The sequence below is a fragment of the Lichenostomus cassidix genome, chromosome 4 (assembly GCF_008360975.1).
Source record: "Lichenostomus cassidix isolate B80296 chromosome 4, HeHo_3.0, whole genome shotgun sequence".
Classification (NCBI taxonomy): Eukaryota; Metazoa; Chordata; class Aves; order Passeriformes; family Meliphagidae; genus Lichenostomus; species Lichenostomus cassidix.
Genome location: NC_139484.1, coordinates 65,009,860 through 65,034,693, shown reverse-complemented (window position 1 = coordinate 65,034,693; position 24,834 = coordinate 65,009,860). Strand labels below are relative to the sequence as shown.

The 24,834-nt window shown below is 38.9% G+C and overlaps 1 protein-coding gene across 4 annotated transcripts in view; it reads left to right on the top strand.

The window, feature by feature from the left end:
- The window catches only part of ZFYVE28 (zinc finger FYVE-type containing 28), a 149,766-nt gene that overhangs the window by 99,986 nt on the left and 24,946 nt on the right, over positions 1 to 24,834 (top strand). For 2 of the 4 annotated variants that reach the window (XM_085059670.1, XM_085059668.1), the window contains exons 8-9: positions 5,209 to 6,606; positions 17,330 to 17,434. In XM_085059670.1, the coding sequence (XP_084915796.1) occupies positions 5,209 to 6,606; positions 17,330 to 17,434 (1,503 nt within the window). The remainder of the gene's footprint in view (positions 1 to 5,208; positions 6,607 to 17,329; positions 17,435 to 24,834) is intronic. The other 2 variants (XM_085059672.1, XM_085059671.1) reach the window with 1 other exon arrangement.

Below are 24,834 nucleotides of genomic sequence, written 5' to 3'. Positions count from 1 at the left end.
TCAATCTGCTTAGAAAGTATATAAATCACATAATCTGCTCAGTGCATAAATATTTAATTTATGTGCCTGTGACACTGAACATTCTTGTGATAAAATACTACCTATACTATATATACATTTGAGGCTGCTGTGAAGAGATTTTAAGAAGTCAGCAAACCTGGAATTTTGCAGTACTCCTTAATTCTGCCCTATTTCAGAGCTCCTGTTTTCCTGGTGCTTGTTTCTGAAACATTACAAGTGATGGCAGGCTGCCTATGGATTTTGGTGGTGCAGAAGCCAGCAGATAGCACATCAAGTGGTGCAGGGTGCAGAATCAGAGGATCATACCATTTTAAGTACAGTGAAACTTTTCTGTATCATTGACTAGAAATTAAATGCAGTATACGTTGTTTGACTGTTAAAGAATTGGGTGGGGGCAGTGTGAAATTGTGCATTTAAAGTGTGCACAGTGCAGAAAAACTAACTCGTTTTTTCAAGGTGGCTGTGTTCAAAACTTTTAGTTAATTTCAAACCTTGGCAGTAAAGGAGTGCCAGTGCTGTTTGTTAAATATCTCAGGGCTGGTTTCTCAGCGTGGATGTGTCAGACAGATCCATGGACTTTGGTGTGCAGAGCAGGAGGGTGTGTGTGGCATCCCTGTACCTGCACCAGCCTCCTGTGGTGGCAGCTCCATTGAGGCAGCTGGTTATGCTCCCTTTGGAGCATGAACTGAAGCACAGGCTGGCAATAACAATGAAGCTCTTCTCTGACAGCAAAGCAGTTTAAAATTCAAGTCAGAATAGGATCAAAGTTAATGGAGGAGGCTTGAGGAATGTGCAGGATTAGGGGGTTTGTGGTCCTGTCTTCTGTTTTGCCAAACTTGTCTTTAAATGGACATCTGGCCTCACATCTTTGAAGAGCTCATTTCTGTACCCTGGATATTGGCAGTAGAGTAAAATATGTTTATTGGTTTTGCAGTGGGCAGAGCAAATCTCTACTACTCCTTGAAACAGGCAGAGCACGTCTGAAGAACTTGCTTTGTTTTTCTGCCAGTAGGTGTAACCACTGAAAGAAAAATGTTCCTCATATTTTGAAAGCTAGATTGTCTTTCTGTGATACAATGCCAAGAAGAGTAAAAGCAGGTGAAACCTCAACATGCACTTTTTAAAATTCAGTGTTTTCTGAAGCCTCTCTGAGAAGAAAGCACACTGCTGCTGTCAGGGTGGGTTGCAGAAGCTGACTTTACCTGTGGCTTCTGAATAATGAAAGCGGAGGGAGAAATTCTTTTTGTCTGTATGAGCACAATGAGTTAAAGGTTCTTCAGCAGAAAGGAAATGAACCATTGAAGGAGCTACAGTTTAATTAAGCCTTATAGTTTACTGATGATGCCTGATGTTTAGTTTTTGAGTAGTGAAATGTCACATTTCTTTCCATATATTGGTTAATATTAATATTCAGTATCTTTGTAATCATTTTAGAACATGGCAGGTTGGCAGTAAGTCCTGTATAATCTAATATACAGTGTATCTAAAAGGTAACTGTTGATGAAACATTTGTCATCTTTAAAAAAGGCTGGTTAATCTAGGGAATTTTTAACCAGAGAAGTGAAGATAATTGCCTGAACCTCTTTTAGAACAAGTTGTGTTTGTTAATAGCAAAATTTCCAATGTTTGAATTAGGAAAATGAGAGTATTCCCTTTGAATTTAAAGCAGGATTATTTCTCTACTGAAATTATAGGGCTAGTAGACTACCACATGTAATTCAACTGGTTGTGTTTCTCTTCCAAGGCTGCATGGATCTGACTCACCTAAAAAGACATGAGGACTGTCAGCTGATTTCTGTGGTGGTGATGGTTGTTATCATCATCATCATCAGTATTTTAATCAGACTTTATTTACTATCCTCAAAACTGCACACAATTGCTCTTAAATTTTGAGGTGTTGTTATTGGCAGAAATAGAGTTCATTACTCAAGTTAGTGGAGCTGGCCAGTATAAAATAAATACGTGTTTACAGCGCTTAATTTACAGTGCATGTGTGAAACCTGTATTGGGTAGGTCTGAGCAGCCAGCCTCTCTGAGCCTCTGGAAAGGAAGCAGAATAGCTCTGGACATCCAGGAATCCTAGGTGCTACCATGTGGTGTTCTGGAGACTGAATAAAACCCCAGACTAGATGCTGGAAGTTCAAAGATTCAATCTTCGCTTTTCCCTGGGCCCAGTGCATCATTCCCAATTATGCTGATGTGCTTGGATGGAAAGCAAATTCCTTTGAGTGTTGCTGTTATAATCTCTGTAGAAGTTGCTTATTCTTCTCTTGTTTTGAGAAGAGTGTGTGACTGTGGTGTATGGAGAAGTGTAACTGGTGTTGAAGCATTTGTCTGTTGGCCAGTTCCTGACACACACTTAACCTGTGCTAGAAAAGTTCTCTGTGGGTTGCTGAGCACAGGGATTCTGCCTTGGTTCAGAAATCCCTGGCTGCTGGCAGGCAGCAGGATGCACTCACAGGGATCACTGTGTGTCTGTCCTGTGCTTTTGCTCTTCCATAGGATCCATGAGCAGAGCCAGGATTCTCTACTTGATGGGCCCTGACCCAACCCAGAAATTTCTTATGTCTTTAATATCTTTGTATATGTGAGGGACAAGTTTAAGCACCTCACTGTTACATTTGTGTTCTTATTCTTGTTTCTTGTGTTTGCTTGTTTTTTTAAATGAAAACCCCAACTGTTTTTAAAATCTCTCACAACTTTTTTTTATGCTTATAAAATTCTACATCACAGTGTTTCTGTAAAAACCAACAAAATGGAAATACGGAATGCAAAGCCTCGTGACAGCAATCATGTTATTCTGTGTTTTTATTCATCCTATTGGTATAGTTATTTAAAAAATAAGCCATGATAATACTACTATTTTTATGTTGACCTTAAAACTTGACCCTGGTTAAATACAAGATCTGAGTAATAACAAGGTGGTATCATTACATACTATGTAGACAAAAGATAGGAATATATAGGTACTTAAAATGTTCTAGTGTGCCAAATAACACTAGACAGGTGGTTTATAGCTTATTAGGCAGGTGGGTCTAATAAAGATTTTCCATTTCCCTTTCTTACTCATTTATGACTGAAAAAATTGTCACAATTTGGATTTGAAGATGTACATGGAATGATTCTGTAAAATTCTGACTTCTCTATTACAGGATGTGAAAAGGGAGGATACAATAATGCAATTGTTCTTATAAGGTAGTACTTCTGGAGGCTTAGAATTTTTTTCAGGGTCATATTACTCATATAAAGCATCATATTTAAAAAAAAAAATGTTAATTGTGTGGGATGTACATAGCCATAATTTCTTTCCTGACTTAAGCATGTTTATTGAAACTGTTAAACTTTTTCAAGCTGTAGGTAGCTGATATACAAGTCAGATACTAGTGATGTATTTTTTGAGCTATTTGAAAAACTCAAACTGTTGGAGTCAAATATGCAAAAATATTTGGTCTCTGAGTTAACAAGTTAAGAATGTAAACTATTGACTGGAAATCAAGATGTGAGATGTGTTGAACATTTATTTGGGGTTTTTTTGGCCTCTTTTTTACACTAAAGTTACTCCTTTAAGGGAATTATTTTAATATGTGCATATTAGTATTATGCCATCTGTATGTCACCTGCTAACAAATTATTCCTAAACACACGAGGAATAATGGACTCCTAACCTCTGTTGAACAGGTCTTGCTTTTCCCATCCATGCATTTATGCTAAAGTCCACTTACTGATCTTTGAAAGTGATGGCAGCAATTCTTGGCACAGGATATTTTTATATATGGCTTCTAATTAAGACGGATAGCGTAAATCAAATTCAGACCTAAAATTAAGTGCTGCTGTGTCTGTGGATTTGTTTTTGAGTTATAAAGCATTTAATAACACTTTGTTCACAGGTGCCCATAGTCCTAAACTGCAGTACTGAGGACACTTGGTAACATTGGAGATGCTGCATGTCTGTAGAAAACACAGTTTACTAAATTGCTCAGTGTTTGCTTCTAGAGCTGCCTTGTTCTTAACATCATGCAGAAGCTTTACTCCTTAATGACCCAATGTTGTGGTTTAATCCCAGCTGACAGCTCAGCCCCACACAGCCACTTGCTCACCTCTCCAGTGGGTTTGGGAGGAGAATCAGGAGAGTAAAAGGGAAAAATTCATGGGTTGAGATAAAGACAGTTTAATGGCTAAAGCAAAAGCTGTGCATGCAGCAAAGCAGAATGAGGAATTACTTCTCCACTTCCAAGGGCAGGAGCCATCCCCAGGACAGCCAGGCTCCATCACATGTAATGCTGACTTGGGAAGACAAATGCCACCTCTTCAAACAACTCCTCCTTCCTCCTTCTTCCCCCAGCGTTGTATACTGAGCATGATGCCATATATATGGTCTGGACTATCCCTTGGGTCATTTGGGGTCAGCTGTGTCCCCTCCCAGCTCCTCGTGCACCCCCAGCCTCCTTGCTGCTGGGGTGAGGAGCAGAAAAGGCCTTGGCTCTCTGTAAGTCCTGCTCTGCAATAACAAAACATCCCTGGGTTATCAGCACTGCTTCCAGCACAAATCCAAACCACAGCCCCATAGCAGCCACTGTGAAGAAAATTAAGTTTATGCCAGTCAAAACCAGAGCAGAGCTGACTGTTTGAGGCAGGAGAGAGCCAACTTTCAATCCCTATTTCAGTGATTAGGCTTCCAGATACCAATGTTGCATAAGCAATATTACTATTTTATTGAATTCTTTTATCTGACAGTATAATGCTGTGAAACTTCTGCAGTGCTCTTCTGCAGAATAATTTTCTGAATCAGCTTGAAGGATGGGAAATTGGTTTGCTAATCAAAGTCAAATTTGTGAATTAAAAAATTAGAATGACAAAATAAATCTAATTGTGGGTGACATTTTCACTGTAAGCGATGAGGAGGGGAAAAGTTCCATTTTTGTGTGTGTTTTGGTTTATTTTGAGGCTTCACTGCAAGCATGTATATAGTTTTATAACCTCTATTTGCATGAGTAATCTCAAATTCAGGCATCAGCAGTCACGTGCTCTGGGTCTGAATGCCAAATGCACCTTGAATTACACAGTCAAAAGTACTCTGTGCCCTCAAGTTCTGGATTTCTGCACTAACAGTAAAAGCTTTTAAAATCTGTAACATCAGTGCCTCATGATTATAAATGACAAGTGATGGGTGTATTTCTTCATTTTCAGGGATCTCCTTCAGACATTGACCGAGGATGAACTGCACACGCTGGAACGTAACCTCTGCATCTCTCAAGATGTAGATTTTCCTGTCAGAGCAGATCCTGAAGTCCCCTCTGTCATTACACCAGGCATAACTGCGACTTTGCCTCCTAAGGAACTTTCAGCAAAAGCTGAGAACACAGAGGCTGAGCTGGCTTGTTCCATGCAGTATGATGAACAGGAGCTGGAGCAGCTGAACAGGATGGTACACAGAGTCGGAGATGAAATGTCTTCTCTGCTTTCCCCTCCAAGCATCTGTCAGTCTCCGGCTCACAGACCTAGCCTGAGAAATAGTTCTAGCACAGAAGCTTCACCAACAAGACACCATCTTGACAACTTAACTGATGAAGAGGACAGAGTGTTTTTTATGGATGACCTAGATGGAGCAGGAGAAGCTCTGGCTGGGTTGGATTCAGTAAGTGATACTTTTGCTTGGGTGAATAACCCTTGCCACGATTCAAAACAGAACCTTCAATATAGAGATGCTTTGCTTTATGAGAATGGCCATCAGACAGAGGAAACTTTGCTTTTAAAAGATGCTGAAAGTGACTTAAGCAATAATAACAATGTTGAAGATGGAAAACAGATGTCTGGCATTTCAGTTCCAAATTCGTGCAGCTGTCTAGAAGGTCCAGACTCACAGTTATACCTCAATGGCTGGGATGCGTATGCCGATGATGCAGAAACGGCGGAAGTGATAGCTCACAGGACAGGGGGAATGAAAATATCTGCTACTGTAATATTCAATCCTAAATCTCCTTCTAGCTCAGAATCCCCAGTAACAACCCCAGAAGCAGCTATTAGTTGTGTTCCTGGATCTGCTAATCCATTAGCAAATGAGGAGGAGGATGAATCCCATAAACTCAGTATAGCTGCCACAAACTGTCTAATTAATTCCTGTGTGTGTTGTGGCAGCTGTGAAGACAGCAGGGAGGACGGTGTTGAAGGTTTAAAGACTAAACATTCTGCAGGAGGTGTTGTAAATGCTTCATACACATTAGTAAAGTCTAAGGAAATGGACCATGTAGATAGCTTGGACAATTCAGTCCCTGAGCATGTAGATAGCTTGGACAATTCAGTCCCTGAGCAGGAAACATTAAAACCCGAAACTTCTGCTTTGTTAGCAGAAAGAGACTTTGGCAGTGAAGAGCAAAAACTGCCAATCTCCTCTAAGTGCCTGGCACATTCCTCAGGTTCACAGGTAGGAGCAGAAAGTGACTCCCAAGGAGAAGCAGAAAGCATCTCAAATCAGCAGAAGAAGTGGGAGAAGAGAAAACAACTGTGTGATAAAAAAATGGACTACAATGAAGATGCTAGTAGTGAAAGGACAGCAAAGGAAGACGTAAAGTCAAGATCTAGTTCAAGGTAAGAGCAACTTGATGTCTTGGTAGTAATTTGCAGGTACATAATTTCCTGTATCCTTGTACTGCAGTGGCTGGTGTGTCATTAGTGTTGATTTTAAGGACAATAGAGTGTTGACAGGATTAAGGAATTTATCCACGTATATTTTTTTAATGCAGATAGCTTTTTATTGGACATCAGCTTTTCTGCAATAATTTGGAGATCATCTGAATTTTAATCGTCTAATGTCTCTATACCATTGAAATCAATGTTACATTACCTGCTTAATGTATCCAAGAGGGCACTGCTGCTAAACAGTACCTGGGTCATTACTTCCATTGTACTCTGGTGTTTTACAGGAAAAGTGTGGCTGGCAAATACTAAAATGTTAACTTTTGCATCAGTGCATGGAACTAAATTGTGATCTAAACGCATTTTACCTTGGCTTCATTTGAGAGAAAGGGGTTGATTAGACCGTGTTGCCTGTGGGCACAAAATGTATTTGTGAATGTCTGTGTGCTGAAGGAGCCTAACAAAGTACAGAAGTGGCTTTTAAGCTTATTGGACCATTTCAGCCAAAGCTGATAGAAGAATAGAGGTCATGTATTAAGATTCTGCATGTTTAATGACAATAAGGAGCTTGATAATGGGGAGATAACATAATAATACTCGTAATAAAGAAAATTCCAAACTTCAGCTCAACTTTGATTAGACACTAGGGATCTTACATGGATCAGTAGAAAACCTGACTTCATTTTGGTTTACTGTTTAGAGGATAACCTGTTTTATAGTGAGTCCTCAGTTTCCCTGAAATATTAATATCATGAAGCAGAGGTAAGACATTAGAGATAAGTTACTTTTGTTTTCTGTATTTCTGTGAGAGCTGGCTTTCTTTGTGTGTTTCATGCAGGATCTCTCATTTTGTTATGTGCATAGAGTTCAGGATAACACAGTGGAGGTAGCTTGAACCATGAAGCATAACCACAATATAAACGCTACAGAAATAAGTGTACCAATTGAATTATGAAATATTTTGTGGTAGTGGAAATCGAATCATGAGTTCTTTGGCCTGGACCTAATTCCTTGTACAGGTTAAATACAACTTAGCATGCACAAACCTCGACTTTTGAGGAGGTAATTTTATCTTTCTCATTATTCTAACTATTTGTGATCTTAGGCTTGCAAGTATGACCATATTCAAGGCCTTACAACAGGGTTTCTGAATGGACTTCATTTTAAGATGTAATTCACAAATCCCTTTGACTTTGCATGATTTTGCAACACTTCAAGTGGAATACTGCGTAAAAGTAATTACTATGTTTAGTTAGTTTCCTCATAAATTATACAAAATTCAGACTATTTACCTACCAGTTTTTGCCTTGGATAGGATATTAAATGAAATTTTTGAGAGCAAGTCTGAAAAAATATTATAAAATTATGTATATCTATAAGCTACTATTTCAGCAACTATTTCTCATGTTTCATGAATGTAATAATTTCTCCACTGACTTGTCCAGCCTCTATTAATATTGGTTAAAAACTTTATCTGAGAATTGTCCTTTTACAGAGAGTTCTGTAAGTCTATGTTCCTGTTTGCTTTTGTTTACTCCTGATTCCTGTCTGGCTTCTCTTACCTGTTGTGATTTTGTAGACCTAAGTCACATTTTGTCTATGTGATTACTTTTTTAGACTGGGAAAGTCACAGCCTACTTGATCAGAAGTTGTCCACAAATTGTCCATACCTTTGGTCTTTCCTTATCTCTTGCCCTGAACAATTTTCAATTATACAATTTCCTCTTAGCAATAAGTGAATCAGAACTACACTTACTCAAGATATGATCAAACTGTGGATGTGCACAGAGACATAATTGTTTTCTGTTGTTTTTCAGTGGTTCCCAGTATTCTGCTTGGGATTTTTTGCTAAGTGGTGTGCTGAGGTTCTTTTTGAAGTTGTCTGCTAAAGCCCCAAGATCCTGCTTGTGATCTCAGAGGCTGTCATTCTGTATCTGATACTAAAATTGTTCTCCATGTGTTTACCAGTTAAGTCTTTCAATTTTATTACCTGTTATTCAGACTTAAAAATCCTGGGCCGTTCTTCCATCTGTTCTGGTTATTACCCTGAATAATTTTCCATTGGTAGTAACCTTTCAGAGCTCATTGCTCTCTCTGGTTTTGCAGATCATACACATAACCAAAACTGCCAGAGTGCTAAAGAACTTCAGCCGTGACATCCCACTCTTCTAAGAAGTGATTGTTTAACAGCTTCTCCCTATTTGTGGTTAAGAATTACTTACCCATTTTGGGCCCCTCCTCCTTTTGCTGTAGCTCCTTAGTTTTCTTAAAAGACTTAAGTGAAGTATTTTGACAGAACCTTTTTGGAAATGCAGAGGCTTGACAGATGAATCACCATTCTTCACAAGCTGCTTGACCCCTTCACAGAGCTCCCAAGAGGTTCCCTCTGCAGAAGTCACGTTACTTCTTCCCAGACAGACCTTCATATTGTTGTCTACTTATTTTAGCTTTTGATGTATTTTAAGTTGCTTGGTATGATCATCAGGCTCACAGAGCTAGAGCTGTTTGAATCCCCGTGGAGTCCTTTTTATTTTTAGGGATTGCCACCTTTAGACTCCAGGCATCAGGGAAGTTTTAAAAGAGAGCTTAATAATTCATCTCATTCATTTTTGAGTTCCAAAACTCTTGGGTGAATGTTTTTGAATATTTTGTTAACAAGTTAGTGGGATTTGTCTGTTTTCACCATAGGCTCTTACAGAGTTAGTTTGTTGATTACTTCTAATTAGCTGTATTCATTATTTAGACTACAGTACATCTGTTATTAATTGGCAAGTATTCCACGTTTGCAGCAGTAGAGCAGTAGGGATAGAGGTATTTTGTTACAAAATTTTTCCTGCTTTACTTGGAAGCATTCTGATATCAACTCCTTTGGTATATTCTGTGAAAGATGGAGATGCTGGGGTTCTACTGAGAACTAGATTTATAATTTATGTATGGATAGATCTTATTTTTTCCTTATATTTATATATGTATAGGTTCGGGTCTTGCCTCTGAATCACTAGTCATGTTACCAGTAAAAGAGATAATTCAGATACAGAACAGAACTTTGTAGACCTTTCCTTACTCATGCTGCCTGGGCAATGACTAATCACTGCTTTTTGACGATATTTTTAAATTGGAAGATCACATTAGGCTTCTGCGACTGCTCCCTATTACATGCTTGTGAATGCCAACTTAACCATAGGGGAAATGTTGGAGACAGTAGATTATTTGCAGAATGATGGACCCATTAGCTAGAACAATAAGCAATCTCATACACATGGAATAGCTGCAGGATAGGCTCATTCATCAACTTGATAAATGTATTTACTTTCTAGTTACTGTAAGTCACCAAGTAGAAGAAAATTTTCTTTCCCTTTTCTGAATAAAGCAGCTCTCAAATGGGTATGTTATGACACAAACTGTTTGTTTTAGTAAGTCAGTCATACTGCACAATATGACATTATAGGTAATCTCTGTGATCCAGACAGGTTCACCATAATAATTCTTGTATCTGAAATAGCTGGTATTTCAGGCTTTTCTGTCTAGCCTCAAAATTCAGTGGAGTTTAGAATACAGATTAAACACTCCTCTGCTAAAGATTTTGTAGAATCATAGAATGGTTTGGGTTGCAAGGAACCTTAAAGATCATCTTGTTCCAACCCCCTGCCATAGGCAGGGACACTTTCCACTAGACCAGGTTGCTCAAAGGCCCATCCAACTTGGCCTTGGACACTTCAGGGATGGGACATTGACAAATTCTTTGGGCATCCTTTGCCAGGGCCTCACCACCCTCATAGTAAAGAATTTCTTTCTAATATCTAATCTAAACATGTCCTCCTTCAGTTTGAAGCCATCCCTCCTTGTCCTGTCACTACCTGCCCTTGTAAAAAGTCCCTCTCCATCTGTCTTGTAGGCTCCCTTCAGGTACTGGGAGGCCACAATTTGATCAAACCAAAGTCTTCTCCAGGCTGAGCAATCCCAATCCTCTCAGCCTTTCCTCACAGGAGAGATGCTCTGTCCCTCTGATCATCTTTGTGGCCCTCTCTGGACTCTCTCCAGCAGCTCCACATCCTTCCTGTGCTGTGCTCCAGAGCTGGGGGCAGCACTGCAGGTGAGGTCTCAGAGAGCAGAGCAGAGGGGCAGAATCCCCTCCCTGCCCTGCTGCCCAGGGTGCTTTGGATGAGCCCAGGACAGGGTGGTTTCTGGGCTGTGAGTGCCATGGCTGGGTCATGTCCAGCCCCTCACCCACAGCTCCCCCAGGTCCTCCTCAGGGTTGCTCTGGCTCTGTTCATCCCCAGCCTGTGTTGACACCAGGGGCAGCCCTGACCCAGGTGCAGCTCCTTGGACTTGGTCTTGTTAAACCTCATGAGATTCCCATGGCCCCTTCTCAAGCTTGTCCAGGTCCCTCTGGATTGTGTCCTGTCCTTCAGGTGTGTGAGCTGCACCACCCAGCTTGGGGTCACCTGCAAATCTGCTGAGTGTGCACTTGATCCCTTCATCTGTGTCATCAATGAAGATATTAAGTAATTCTGGTCCCAATAGGGACCCCTGAGGGACACCACTTGTCAGTGATATTCATCGGGATTTGAGCCATTGACCACTGCCCTCTGGATCTGACCATCCAGCCAATTTCTTATTCATCTAACAGTCCATGCATTGGATCCATCTCTCTCCAGCTTACAGAGAAGGATGTTCTAGGGGACTCTGGCAAAGGCTTTACAGAAGTTCACCTAAATGACATCTGTAGCCCATCAGCCCATCCCTTGTCCACTGATGGAGTCACTCTGCCACAAAAAGCCATCTCTGGGTATTGACAGGTCTCTATTACTTTGGTTTTTAAGTCATAGCTGATGTTACATCTTTCTCTGTTATTTGCTTGTAAATATCTCAAAGGTATAAAGCAGCAACAGCATGGGAGTCTTGGGCAGCAGCGTTAATGAAATGCAAATAGGAGAAAAGCACTAGTAAAGATGTATCTGATCTGCTGAAGGGACAGTGTGATAAATCAAGGCTGTCATGTAGCAAAACAAACTGTTAAAAGGGGAAAGTAATGTAAGAATGGAGCAGACCATAAAACTATGACAAAGCACCATTTGGTGTTTTGGGGTAAGAAAAAGACATAAGTTAACTCCAAAACTAAGCTTTAAATCTGCATCTAGTATTCCTTGTTTTTCAGCTGGAAGCAAACTATACAGATTTTTTTTTTAATGGTCATTTAAACATAAAATTCTCCCTATTCTTCCTCAGAAGAAAGAAGATTACAGAGAGGGAAGATAGTTTTTTGTGGTGTTTTGTAAATATTTGTCTTTCTGTTCTTTCCAGAGTTGAGGAGTCGCTGTAAACCTGCTAATGTTTTATGAAGTTTGACAACTTGTTTCATACAATGTGTCATACAATGCTGGTGTTTTCATGTTTGAGTCTTAAATACCTGCTTCTGTTGGATGTTTATCTACATACTGACCTCAAAACAGTTCTGACATTAAAAAAAGGGATTAGTAAGTGTAGTTCCTCTCTTTTATGCTGCAGATCTATTGTGTTTAGCCTAAATTTTATAAATTTTTCCCATTTTCCTCGATCTATTTGAATGTATTCTTGGCGAAGCCTTTTGTAGTGCACCTGAGAATTGGCAAAAGGAGCTGAAATTGGTAGTGAGGAGAATTCCTTACCTTCACACTTTTGTAAGCTCTAGCTGTGTCCATCAGCTGTTGCATGCTGGCGCTGTTTGCATTTACTTGTGGGGGCTAAAAATGAATTATTTTGCCATATGCTTTTGTAGTGTAAGGAGGAGGAATGAGGCAACCTTGGAAAAGCATGTTTTGCTATTTGTTGATCTCTACTGGAATTCTAGAATAAGAGGAATAATTTATTCTTCTCTAGCTTGGTATTTAAGTTGTCTCATTTCTTAGTCTTACAAGTCTGTAATCTTGAATTGTATATATTGTACAATATTTATATATGACAATAGTCTATATTGTATTATATTAAAAATTTTATTTCCTTAGCTTATTAGATTACCTCTGTAAAAAGATGAACACCTGTTTCAGACAGTTGGTTTCTAGTTTTGATTTTTTTTGTCCTGTATTTTATTTTTTTCACTCCTTAGCAACATGTGACGTGTGTGCATTTTCAGTACAGCAAATTTAGAGATAAGTCATTCCACCTTTATAAATGCATGGAAAAGAGCCATTTGTATTTTGAGGATGGCTAACATTTCTGAAAAAAACAAAACCAAATGCACACCAAGTACCTTTCTAGCTTGTCTTAGTCATTAGCTTTTCATTCTACAAGTACTCCTTTATCAAAACCAGATTAATTGATCTTGAAATGCAAATTAATTTGATTAAATGTCTTAAATTCAAGCTTTTCTACAATATTCCATCACAGTAAGACTTCAGAAAATTGTGTATATTTTTACACGAAAATGTTGCCTTTTCCATAAAAAATTAATGGGCAGCTGTGCAAGTTCACATAAACAGTAATATTTCTGTTTAGTGTCTTGTACCGATTGGTCTTTTAACTAGCTATTCAGGAGAAAGAAAAATCCTCATCAGCAAAACAAAAGTAGTGGTTGATTGGGAACCAAACATCAGCCTTTTAACTCCAAAACTTCCCTTAAGCCATCCTTTATCTGGCTGTTGATTGAAGTTCTTTGTTCCCCTTCTCGTATTTGGTTTCTTTCCTTTGTGCAACTAACCAAATTCAGATTCGGTATAAATTAATTTTTTCAGTCCCTCCTCTCCTTTTTAACAATGCCAGTCTCAAATTAGAAGTGGCAGTGTTTTACCTTGCCTGTTGAACACTGATTTTGTGCAGTATCTGCTAACATGACAAAGCCTTAGTGTGCAAATAGAAAATGTTTTATACCAGCTTCCCTTTCACCAGGTCCAAATATCAATTAAAGCAACATGAACTATATTAGCTTTCAATATAGGGATTCCTGAAATAACAGATAAAGTTTTAAGAGGTACATTTTGAGTGGCTTTGGTGTGACACATGAGGCTTTATAATTAGCCTTTATGCAGTGATCTCATCAAACAATACTTGTGCCAATTAACTATTGCAATATGAAATGTAATTGCATTCAATTAATAGCCTTCATGAAGAAACCATCCCCTGAAACAGATTTAATTAAAAGTAAGAGGCTAGAAACACATTCCAGTAGAAAAAAGTGTGGATAAAATAAAGGTGGCTTTCAGTTTATTTTTTTTCTTAGAATAGTTACAAAAAGTGGCCAACAGCTTTAAATAAATGGTTCAGTGGTTCCATCTGCCAGTATTCCATGGAAAAGGGCAGCCATATCACCCCATGTCACTTTGCCCTGCTGCCTCAAATCTTTATTCTGTATTTTTATCAGAAGTGCTGAAGAATGTTGTTTTGATGAGCATGGATACTGGTTTTATCCAGTGCTAGAATGTAATTTTTGAAGTAGCACTGTAGGCCTTTAAGACCTTCAAATGGAAGAAACTTTTGCCACCTTAGTCAGTTTCAGGACTCTTATGAACCCCAATCCAACACAACATTATTGCAAATGAGCATGATGTGGTGAAGCTCAGGTCACCTGTGGGCTGATGTGGGAAGGAAGGGTTAGCTGCTCTCAGCTGCAGAATGTGGCTTTTTGCACAGATCTTCTCTTATAATTGTGCTGATGAATGTGTGTGCTGAGCCATCATCAGCTGGTAATGGGAATCTTGAGATGTGAAAAGCGGGTCAATTCACTTCAGGATCTACCAACACCTTAGAGAAGCTGAGAGGATCTTCACATGGAAATTAATAAGGAGAAAATTCTACAAACAGTTATCCTGTGTCTCTGTGTACTGACAGGGAAAGCAGTGAGTATGTCAGACTTTATTTGTTGCTTGTGGGTTTTTTTAAAAGCTAGTTAGTATAACACTTAGAAAGTATAAAACAGAGTTGTCATTATTGGTTTCCAATTTCTTGGTACTAAATAAACACAGAACTTCTTATCTGAAGAGTTACAGCCTGAATATGAACCAGAAATAAACACTTTAAATCATAAATACTGTTTCTGGTACAAAAATTCAATCTATATTGATACACAGGAATGAGAAAAATGTTTACATGTTGTAATTGCCTAAACTACACACTGTTTATAACAACAAACTAATGTCTGTGAGCGTGGTTTGTGTCAAGTGTGTCTAAGCAGTTTGCATTGCCAAATGATGACTGACTGGATGGATAGCTAATCCTGAAATCAGCAGGTCCTTCAGCCTGGTCAGGTTTGTGCACCAAGAGAAAAATGGAGAATTGGAAAATGAAGGCATTCATAAAGCAGTTTAGAATGGCAAACAGTGTTAAGACAAGGCTTAAAAACAGATGAGATGGTGGAAGTGGTGAAAGGAAGTTGTGCTGATAGGAACTGGAATGATAAATGTGAGAGCTGTTTAACAAGGTTTGATGGTAAGGTACACTTCAGTATTTAGTGCATAGAGAACAAGATCAGACCAAACTGCCAGGGAGAGCCTTTCATTGAGTCAGGAGGTTCAGAGAAGACTTCTCAGAGAGGAGTGTGGCTGCAGCTGGATCCGGACTTAGTCCCAGATGTGATCAATGGTTTATGTCTAAAGGATTATTTATATATGTGCAGTGAATCTTTTTATCATTTAGCTAATACTTCAACATTTCAGCATGCTTATTCCTGATTCACTTCCTCAGTATCTGATGTGATAGGGATTTCTTTAGCCTTGAGGAGTAATCATGAGAGGCATCCCTGCTCAAGGTGAGATCCTGGCATGCAACCTGCTGCCATGCAGGAGAGCTCAACAGGCCCTGGACTGTCCACTATTTTTAGGCTAAGAGGAGAGACTTACAGTCATGTTTGCATATCCACTGTATTTTGTTTGGTGTGTGCTCAAGTAGCCCTCAGCTGCTGAGCAAGATTTATGGCCCTTGGCTACTGTGGTGTTGCCCAGCTTGGGTACACATATCCAGACTGACACTTTTGGCTGTTGCTTGAAAAGAAAAGGGGGGCGAGCACACCACCACACCTGCCTAATCATGGTGTGAAATTGTGTGCTAATGGTTTTTTTAGTATCATTTAGCTGCTGTAAAACAGATAGTAAATGTACATTTTAGTAGCATGACCGTATTGTAAGATTGGATGGGTAAAGGTGATGAGCTATAAAAGAGTAAGCCTTTGTTTAAATGCATATATCTCTTCATAATGAGCAGAATTAGCAAGGGAAATTACATAAAACGAATGAAAGTTAAATAGATTTTTGTTCAAGTCTGATAAAATTATTTTCCGGTTGTGAAGTCTCTCCTTTCAACTAAAGCATGGTACACTTGGGATTTATTTTCAAATTGGCAGTCAGAAATGAGAAACATGAAGGGGTACATTTTCCGAGTGATTAGTGGGAGGTATGCAAACAAATCCTATTATTTCTTAGTGGGATTAGAGCACATACCTTCCCCACACTGCTTTGAAGAATTCCCCTTTAGCATTCTTCCAGACTTCTGGCTGAAAAAAAGCTGTAATAGTAAATTTGGTAGAAGAAAAGCTTTTGGAATATGACTGGTTTGCGAAAGAACATAAAAAAATCTGCTAATAATTGTGGAGAAGTAAGGTAAAATAACCCTGACCTATATTAACTGCCTCTCTTTTAACTGGAGATGTTTCTTAGGTTTCTCTTTGCATTGTCCAAACATTTCTGTTGACTGAACATTTGAGTTCAGCAGGCTTGAGTGAATCTTCTGCACTGCCTAGAGCCAATACAGCTTTGATATCTCTGCTCAAGATTACATATTTTCTTATCTCATATAATTTGATTTTTTTCAGCTTGTGGAACTTCCAGTAGCTGAGCAGTAAATTGTTACTCAAACAAAAAATTGGTCTTTACAAGATAGTTTTATAGTGCTTATTAAACTATTTTTAATCCTCTAATCCTAATTTATCTTGATAATGCGATGTAAGATCCAAAATGTTATTTAGAGGCTTTTCATTAGTCCAGGGATGCCAGAGACAAGTTGTGTACCATTCATTTAAATCATTCATATTCTTTTACTTAGCAGCTAGTGGATTTCCACTAACCAAGTGTCAGTGGTTTGCCATGGGACTGCTCCTTGCTGAATGTGTGTTGGCTCAAAGCTCAAAATTTGAGGTACACATATGGCACTTACAGGGACTGAGCAAACTTAGGGGCAGGGGCAGGTGTATTGGCTTCAGCTCCATCACCAAAGTGTCAGTTTTTTGCTTTCTAACAAACCTTTTCCTTCCAGTGGGGAGGAGATGTAGCTCAAACTTACCACAATAATCAAAAGTTTTTGAAGTGTATGATTTACCCTGCCTTGGCCTGAAACCCAAGATGACTTCATGAACCTGCAGTGTTGTTATGTCTTCATTTTAAGGTTATACTACACTTAGCAGCATGGGCATGCTATTCCCTCCATCTCCAATGGAAGTGTAAGATTCTCAGTTCTCTCCTAAATATTTCAACTGTATGGCATGAATTAAATTGAAGATTGTTCTAAGATGTGTGCCCACTGACTTTGCTGAATTGCCTGTCCTTTTGGGAAGAAAACAGAATAGGTTTGTATCATTTTCTGAAGAGCAAAAGATGCACCTGCCAATTGATTCTTATTTCTGTATAACCCATGACAAGCCATGACTTACCGCAATGCTGTTTTTGCCTTTGCTCGCTTCAGCAGTTCATTTTGTTTCCATATGTTTTTTCAGTTCTCAGGATGGCTTACGTGATTCCCCCCTCAGCTCCATCTCCAGCAGTGACTATGAGAGTGTTTCTGTCACTACATGTAGTCTCTCCAGCATATACGCTCTGAGGTAATACATCACTTTGCAGTCAGATTTGACGAACGGTATTGAGTTTTGCTTGGTTAAAAATTTTCATTGAATTAATCAAGTGACAGCAACACTTCTGAGTATTTGTCCTTTTGAACAACAGGTGCTTTTTGGTTCGGTTTTTTTTTTAAACCTACCAGCTTTCTTCGGTGCTGTGACAATGGTGAGGCAACTATTTATGGAAAAGTTATTAATGCATACAGGAATCACTTACATATGTCCATGATCTCGCTTTTCTCTATCCACAATAGCAGTTCTGAGGAGACACCTCAGGTTTTAGCTTGAAAAAATGTTAAACTTTTTTCTTAACTAGCCCTCAGCTATCTAGAGAGCATGTTTTTTCCATTTTGTTTTGCTTAGTAAAATAAAGGAACATTGCAGTTAACAATAGTTTAACTTTCACCCTGTTGCTGGCCAACATTGGTAAGAATACAGTGAAGAACTGCTTCTGACTTCACAGAATATTCTGAGTTGGAAGGAGCCCACAGGGGGTGTGGAGTTCACTTCTTAAGTGAATGGCCCATACAGGGATGGAAACCACGACCTTGGTGCTATTACCAATACTATTTTATATTCTCATCTTCTGAAACTGTGTGGGAATTTTAACTTCAGTTTTATTCAATGCTCTTAATGAGAGTGGTAGAGGAATTAATTTTAGGGCAGAAAAATGTAGCTAAAACATAAAAACAAGATCTTTGTGGTTTTCATTGTTTGCATAACATACATATATGGGATGTATTGCACTATATGCAATAACACTTTTGCTCTGGTACAGACAGATTGAAATACCACTCCTTCAGCTGGTGCAGCTCATTCTCCACTACTTCTTGTCTCTTCTTTTTCATCTGTTTTTCTCTCCCCAGCACTTCATTTGGACTTCAGGATTCTCAAATTTCATCTTGGTATGGGAGGAGATAAAATGGCTTTTCAAATAGTGATAGATGCAATACTACAAATACCAATTGGAGTTTTTTTAGTAGGTACTTGTCTTCAAGTTCAATTTTTTAGAGTTTCATATTTTTAAAATAAGGCCAGGAAGATGCCACAAAACCTGTTTTTCATTGTTTTAATTTTGAAATGCATTTTCTTTCTACTGTTCTTCAAACAAAACCCAATTTACCTGCATGCAGCAGTTGCCCTGTTCCAAATACTGTGTACATCAAAGGCTGTTTCACACAGAGCTGTCTGAATGGATGGTAGATATAGCCTCAGTTACTCTTCAGGAATAACTGGAACAGTGAAAATAACTCTTGATTAGATGCACCACCTCTTTTGAAGGCCTTACTGTACTGCCTTCATACATTAGTGTTGCAGTTGCCACTGTATTGATGCTTAGGTGAATCAAAGTTTGATTTACAAGGCAGTATTTGTACATGTGCCTTTGTGCTCTTGTCCACTGAACTGTAGCTTTGCATCATCCCTGAGTGGCTTGATGAAATCTAAGTTGCCTATTTTTCTGCATCTGATGGATATTACTAGAGATGTAGCTATTGTAGTTGATGGCCCAGTGAAACAAAACTTGCCAAGTGCCTGCTTGACTAGAATGACAGAAGTTTCCACTTTTGAAAGACATAGTTTAAAAACAGTTTAAACTTGTTTTAACAACTCATTTTAATGAAATAAAAGAAAAAGAAGCTCTTAAGTCAAACTGCTTCACAGTAGCCTGTTACTACTTCTTTGTGCATAGAAATATAATATTCAGTGCATCTATTTGTATCATTTTTTAGAATGCGTTATTTTTAGGTACTCCCCTGTTCTCTCTTTAGAGAGTTTTATTTGGCTATTAAACAACTTCTCTAGAGTTGCATTATTTGTTTGCTACGACAAACATATTCCTTGCAAACACAGTCTCTGAAATGTTCTTTTCTGAAATAACTTAAGTTTTCCATGATGCCATATGCATATCCAAAATTATACCTAATTTGAGGGTTTGTTTCTTTTTCTTCTGAAATGTGCCATTTTAATATACTTAATTTCTTGCTGTTTTCACTCAACAGCGATTAGAAATCAAATGTAACATTTGCAATTGTATCTGAAAAATAATTGGCTGAACATAGAATTCTTGAAATACATTTATGTGGCCTTTCAACCTCCTGTGAAACATAAACAATTCCTTTGTGCTATTAAATAATTAGTACTGAGGCTGACAGTCATGTTGTCAGATTGTAGCATGTTTTGGGAATAACTTCAGTAAATTTAGCTCTGATAACAAAACCAGTTTAACTGCAGTAGCAGGGAGGTGAACTAGTAGTGTATTAAATAGCATAGATGGAATTGATTTGAAACAATGAAGTATTGTGTATATGGAATTCTATATATGTGTACATTTATTGTTTTCCAAATGGAGAACCAGGGAGAAAATTCCCCCTCTTTGGATCCCACAGCACCATTCAACCCATTGATCACTGTTTGCCATTTTCATTTTTATTGGGAGGAAAAAGCTGTTAACTCTGTAAGGAGCCATTTGACATCAGTTAATGAGGCTGCTTCAAGTCAGTCTGTCATTTACCACCTTACACTTTTTCCTCATCAACCAGTGCTGTGTAATTTTTTTGAGCTATATTCATCCAACCTAATTTTAGGCACCAAACTCACACACCTAAATCTGGAGTTCCTGAAGCTTCCCCATTTAGTCACGAGTGAGAAGTGGAAACCTCAGTTTAATTTGTTGAAAGGCATCTGGGCTGAAGATGTTCAGTCTTAAATGAGAACTGTGATTGCACACTTTGATAACTGGCGCTTCACACAGTAATTTGAAAAGAATTTTAAAACTTTGCTCAAGGTTCCTAGAACGCAAATTGAGGGAAAAATAAAAGCACAGAGGGCTTGTCAGATGATTTTGCTAAGGAAAGTTTGATGGTTTCATTGGCACCTGGTCTGTGTAGCAAGTTCCTCTGTCTAGTCTCAGAGGTCTGGTGGGCAAGCAGTTAAATGTTCAGCCCAGTTCAGAACATAATTTTTTGCAAAATGTTCATTAAGCAGTATCCAGACTTGAGATGCCCATACCAGTAGTCAGCTTTCTCAGCAAAGAATAAGTGTATTCTATATATTTTAGAAAGTTTCCAAGAAACTGGGTTTTTATGCAGACTTTGAAGGCTGTGCAGAAGTCTTTTGTACATCAGTCTGACTGTGAAATAACACTGCTGGCTGGAGTGAAACTTGCCCTACAGCAGGGAAGTGGCAATTGGTCCATTGATTATAGTAGCTCTAGGAAGAAACATCCATCCTGTTTTTCCTTTTTAATGGTTTCTTTCCATAAATGTTATTTTTAGAACCATTTTTAATATAACTATAACTTACTAAATTGTAAACAGGCAGCTAAAAAAATACACTGCTCAAGTCTTACCCTGTTTGAAGTAGTAAAGTCAGTAGTTTTTAAAAATAGACTGCAGGAGTTTGTCAGCTTTCAACATGTGTTTGAATTACTGGACAAGATCCTGACATAGCTACTAATTTGAGTGGAAACCTAAGGGAAGCCTGTTCATCTCCTAACAGAATGAGAGGCCTTGATTTACTTAAAGATTGGCTCTGAGTTCTTTGAAAGACTGGAGCTAGAAAATGCAAGAAAATTGTTGCTTTGGGAATGATGAGGAAAAATATGTGAGACATCAGAAGAACCAAGGTAGTTACAATTACTTGATTTCAGATCTCATTGGAGTTTTTGGTGCAAGAGGGCCAGGGAGGAAGAAATACTGATGAATCTTTATTCAAGCATTTGCCTGCCTGGAGTAAATTTTCCATGGTAAACTCTACTTCTTCATTTTAAGGTTATAAAGAACCAATAAATGAAATGAGAACTTTAAATATAAATAATAACTCTTAGTATGAAATTCTTAATAAAAAAAAGTAACCTTAATGTTAACTGGATGCTTTCCCTAGTCAGCAGGTTGTTTTTTTTTTTTTAGATTTGTCATTGCAGCTTAAATATTGGTGTTTTGTGGAATATTTTTCTACTGTTTTATGTATTTACAAAAATTGGTGGTGAAGTTTTAGCCCATTGTTTACAGTCTGTAAAAGGCAGTATGTGCAATGAATTGTGACTCAAGTTTATGCCAAAACAGCAAGACTCTGCCAGCAATTAAAGTGGGATATTTAACTGAATATTTCAGTTAGAATATCTGTATCTGTGTATATGTGGGCAGACATTGATTGTTCTTAGGGTAAAATATTTCTTTGTTATATCAAGATGAAACTTTCCCTGGTACAACTTGTCCTCTCCATTTGGCTCTTTGTGGAGTCAGCCTTATGCTCTTTACAGCCACTCTTTATGCACTGTGATGAGGTCTCCTGGAGCCTTCTCCAGGGAATGAAATACTGAATTCCTTCAGTCTCTCCTTGTAGGACAGGTTCTCCATCATCTTCATGGCCCTCCTTTGGATGCTTTCCAGTCTGTCTGTCTCTTTCTTGCACTGTGAAGACCACAGCTGGATACAGGAGCACTCCAGGTGTGGCCTGACAAGCTCTTGCTAGTTTGGGATGGTAACATCTCTCATATCTGCTAGTGATGCCTCTGTGGGAGCATCCCAGCATCTGATTTGCCTTCATTGCTGCAGCAGCTTCTCTGCTCACTCCAGTTCAGCCTGTTGGGCACCAGGAGCCCCAGGTCCCCCTCAGCGAGGGATCCCAGCCTGTGCCAGGCTCTTTGGTGTCCTCACTGCTGCAGAACCTTGTGCTTGTCTCTGTCAAACTCCACGTTCTTCTTGCCAGCTCACTCTTCCAGCCTGTCCTGGTCTGTGAGATGGCTTTCCCTTCTGGCACATCCACCTCACACCCAGTGTGGTGTCATCAGCAAACCTGGTCATGGTGCTCACAGTCTTGTCACCCAGATTGTTTTGGTGATGCTGAATTTGTAAGGCCCAATGTCCATCCCTGGGGATTCCCACTCGTGGCAGGCAGCCAGCCCCAGTATAGACCATTGATCAGCACTCTGAGTGTGAGCTCTGAACCAGTTTCTTTTCCATCTCACAGACCAAGCAAAATTCTTGTGGGTGGACAGTTTCTTACAGAAGCAGGTTTTATACTGTTCTTTTTCATCAGTAGAACTCAGTGCCTTGAAAAGGATTCAAGAAGGAAAAAAGAACTTGGTTATTCTCCAGGACTATGAATTATAGTAGGAGAATTCAGTTCTTTCATCTCATGGTCCAGAGCTTAAGCTATCAAAGCTACAGTAGAAATTACATGTTTGCAGGTTTTAACAGAGATCACAGCTACTCTGGGGATCTCTGGTAGATCATAGTGTGGAGGACAACAAATATATTAACAATGCATTCTAACTGAAGTGTCAGTCTGCCTGATTAGCTCTGTCTCCAGTTCTTTTTTCTTGCACTTTTACCTTTGTTAACCTGCTCAGGTTACATGGAAGCTATGCAAAACGACAGATTCATTCTGCATTAATGTTTGGTACTGTCATTTTTGGTTTGATCTGTGCATTACTGGAGATTTTTTTTCTCCTTTTCTTCTGTAGAACTCTTCTTTATGTAGACACTGCTCATAACCAGAAAAAGACTGTTAGTAATGGCTTTACATGTACTGTACTGGGGTCCTGGAAATAAAGAGCTCGGTGAGCAGAGTTGTGGGAAGAGAAAGGCATTTATACCTTGAGCAAATCTGAATGACTTCCAGTATAGATGCTATTCCTGCCTAATGATTTTGAACTGCAAGCTGTGTGTGTGTGTCTTAGGCACTGAGAGTCTGTGCTGTTTTGCACAGCTCTGTCACTCAAGCAGTGTGAGGGCAGTATTAATACAGTCACAAATAGGCTGCTGCATGCAGTCTTCTTGTTTTGCTGCTAAATCCCTTGCCCCAACAACCAGCTGAGCAGTACCAGCACAACAAAAAAGTCAGCGTTGATGAGGTCTGTCAGCTTTTGCTTATGATTTTAGTCAGTGAGACATATGTGACTGAAGCAGATGTCTCTGGGTTTTCACCGCCAGGATTCTTCTTGATGTGTTTCATGCCTATCTTGTTCTTCACCCTGCAAGACAAAAAAAAAAATTAAATCTCCAAATGGTGCAGCATTTTCTAAGCTATAGTGTTCCTTCCTAGCATATTCTACAAGGTATTTTACATTTTGTGCATGTCTTTAGTAACAAGCAACTGGATGCAGAGTTTATTTTTTCCAAGGAATAACCCAGGCAGCTAGTGTTAACAAGTGCTTGCTACAGTGGGAAGGTGAAAATTCTGTTGTAGGAAGTTTTTTGGTCTTTCCCTATTAAAATGATAAACTTCATATTTTAGAGGTGTTAAAATGTTGTGTGGTTGAAGTAAATATAGAATATATTGCTCTCTGTGTAAGTCAAGTAAAGTAGGGCAGTATTTTAGGCTGACTAGCATCAGTGGCAGAGGCAATAAGACTGTTCTAACAAAACTGGTAGACACCCCACAATTTGCCATTTGGGGGCTGTATTCCAAGTGGCATATCAAACATACCGTATGGCTGGAGACTGACACAGAGTGATCATAACGGGTTTGTGTTCTTGTTTCTACATAACTCCGTTGCAATTTTCATTTTTAGTAATTTGGCCACAATTATAATCATTTTCATTTTAGTGATGTGTAAAAAATCTGTTGTTGAATGTCACTTGGTGTTCCCTGTGATAGTAATAGAACAAAATTACTAGCTTTCAGAAATTAGGTTTTATCTTACAGATTAGGGGTTTTTTTCCCCCTAGTAAAACCCTTAGAATAGCATGTTTGGGAGTTTTCAGATTATGTGTAATTAAAATCACTATAGTAACTGCAGTTTTTGCAGAGTTTTTGTCCGTGCCTAAAGATACATTGTAAAACCACAATTAGATTGGAAGAAAAAAGAAGATTTCCTCATACTTGCAGCAGCATTGAAGGTGAAAAATAAAGAGAAAGCTATCTTTTCTAATTAAAATTTTAAGGTTCCACCTAATATTTTAATTAGCTTTTCTCAGCTTTGTCTCCTATGTCTGGATATGGAATTACTGTGGGATCCTCCTAGACCCTAGAATGCATTAATGCTTCTGCTGCTCATTCTGTCTTATTTTTTGAGGGAACGGATGGAAGCAATATGAACATGTTGTGCTAGTAAGTTTCCCTATCCCCCAGAGTTCCTCTTACTGGGAAGTGTTTTTGAGGCTGCTTCTCCAGCTCCGTTTCTGCCACACACAGGAGTTGCAAGTCAAGAGTGGATCTGCAGGAACTGGATACTAAATTAATTCATTTGTTGCATTGCCATGCAGAACTGTGGCTTGCCTATGGCAGAGGATGTTGCTGAAGAGCTGTATGAAATTACTCTTTGCCCTGAAATATTTGTATCAGGTATCCAAGTTCTCCCTGTCCTTTGTCAAGTTCTGGATAAAGTGTAAAAGCTGGGATTGATGCATCTCTATCCCTGCCTTGGATACCAGAGCTGG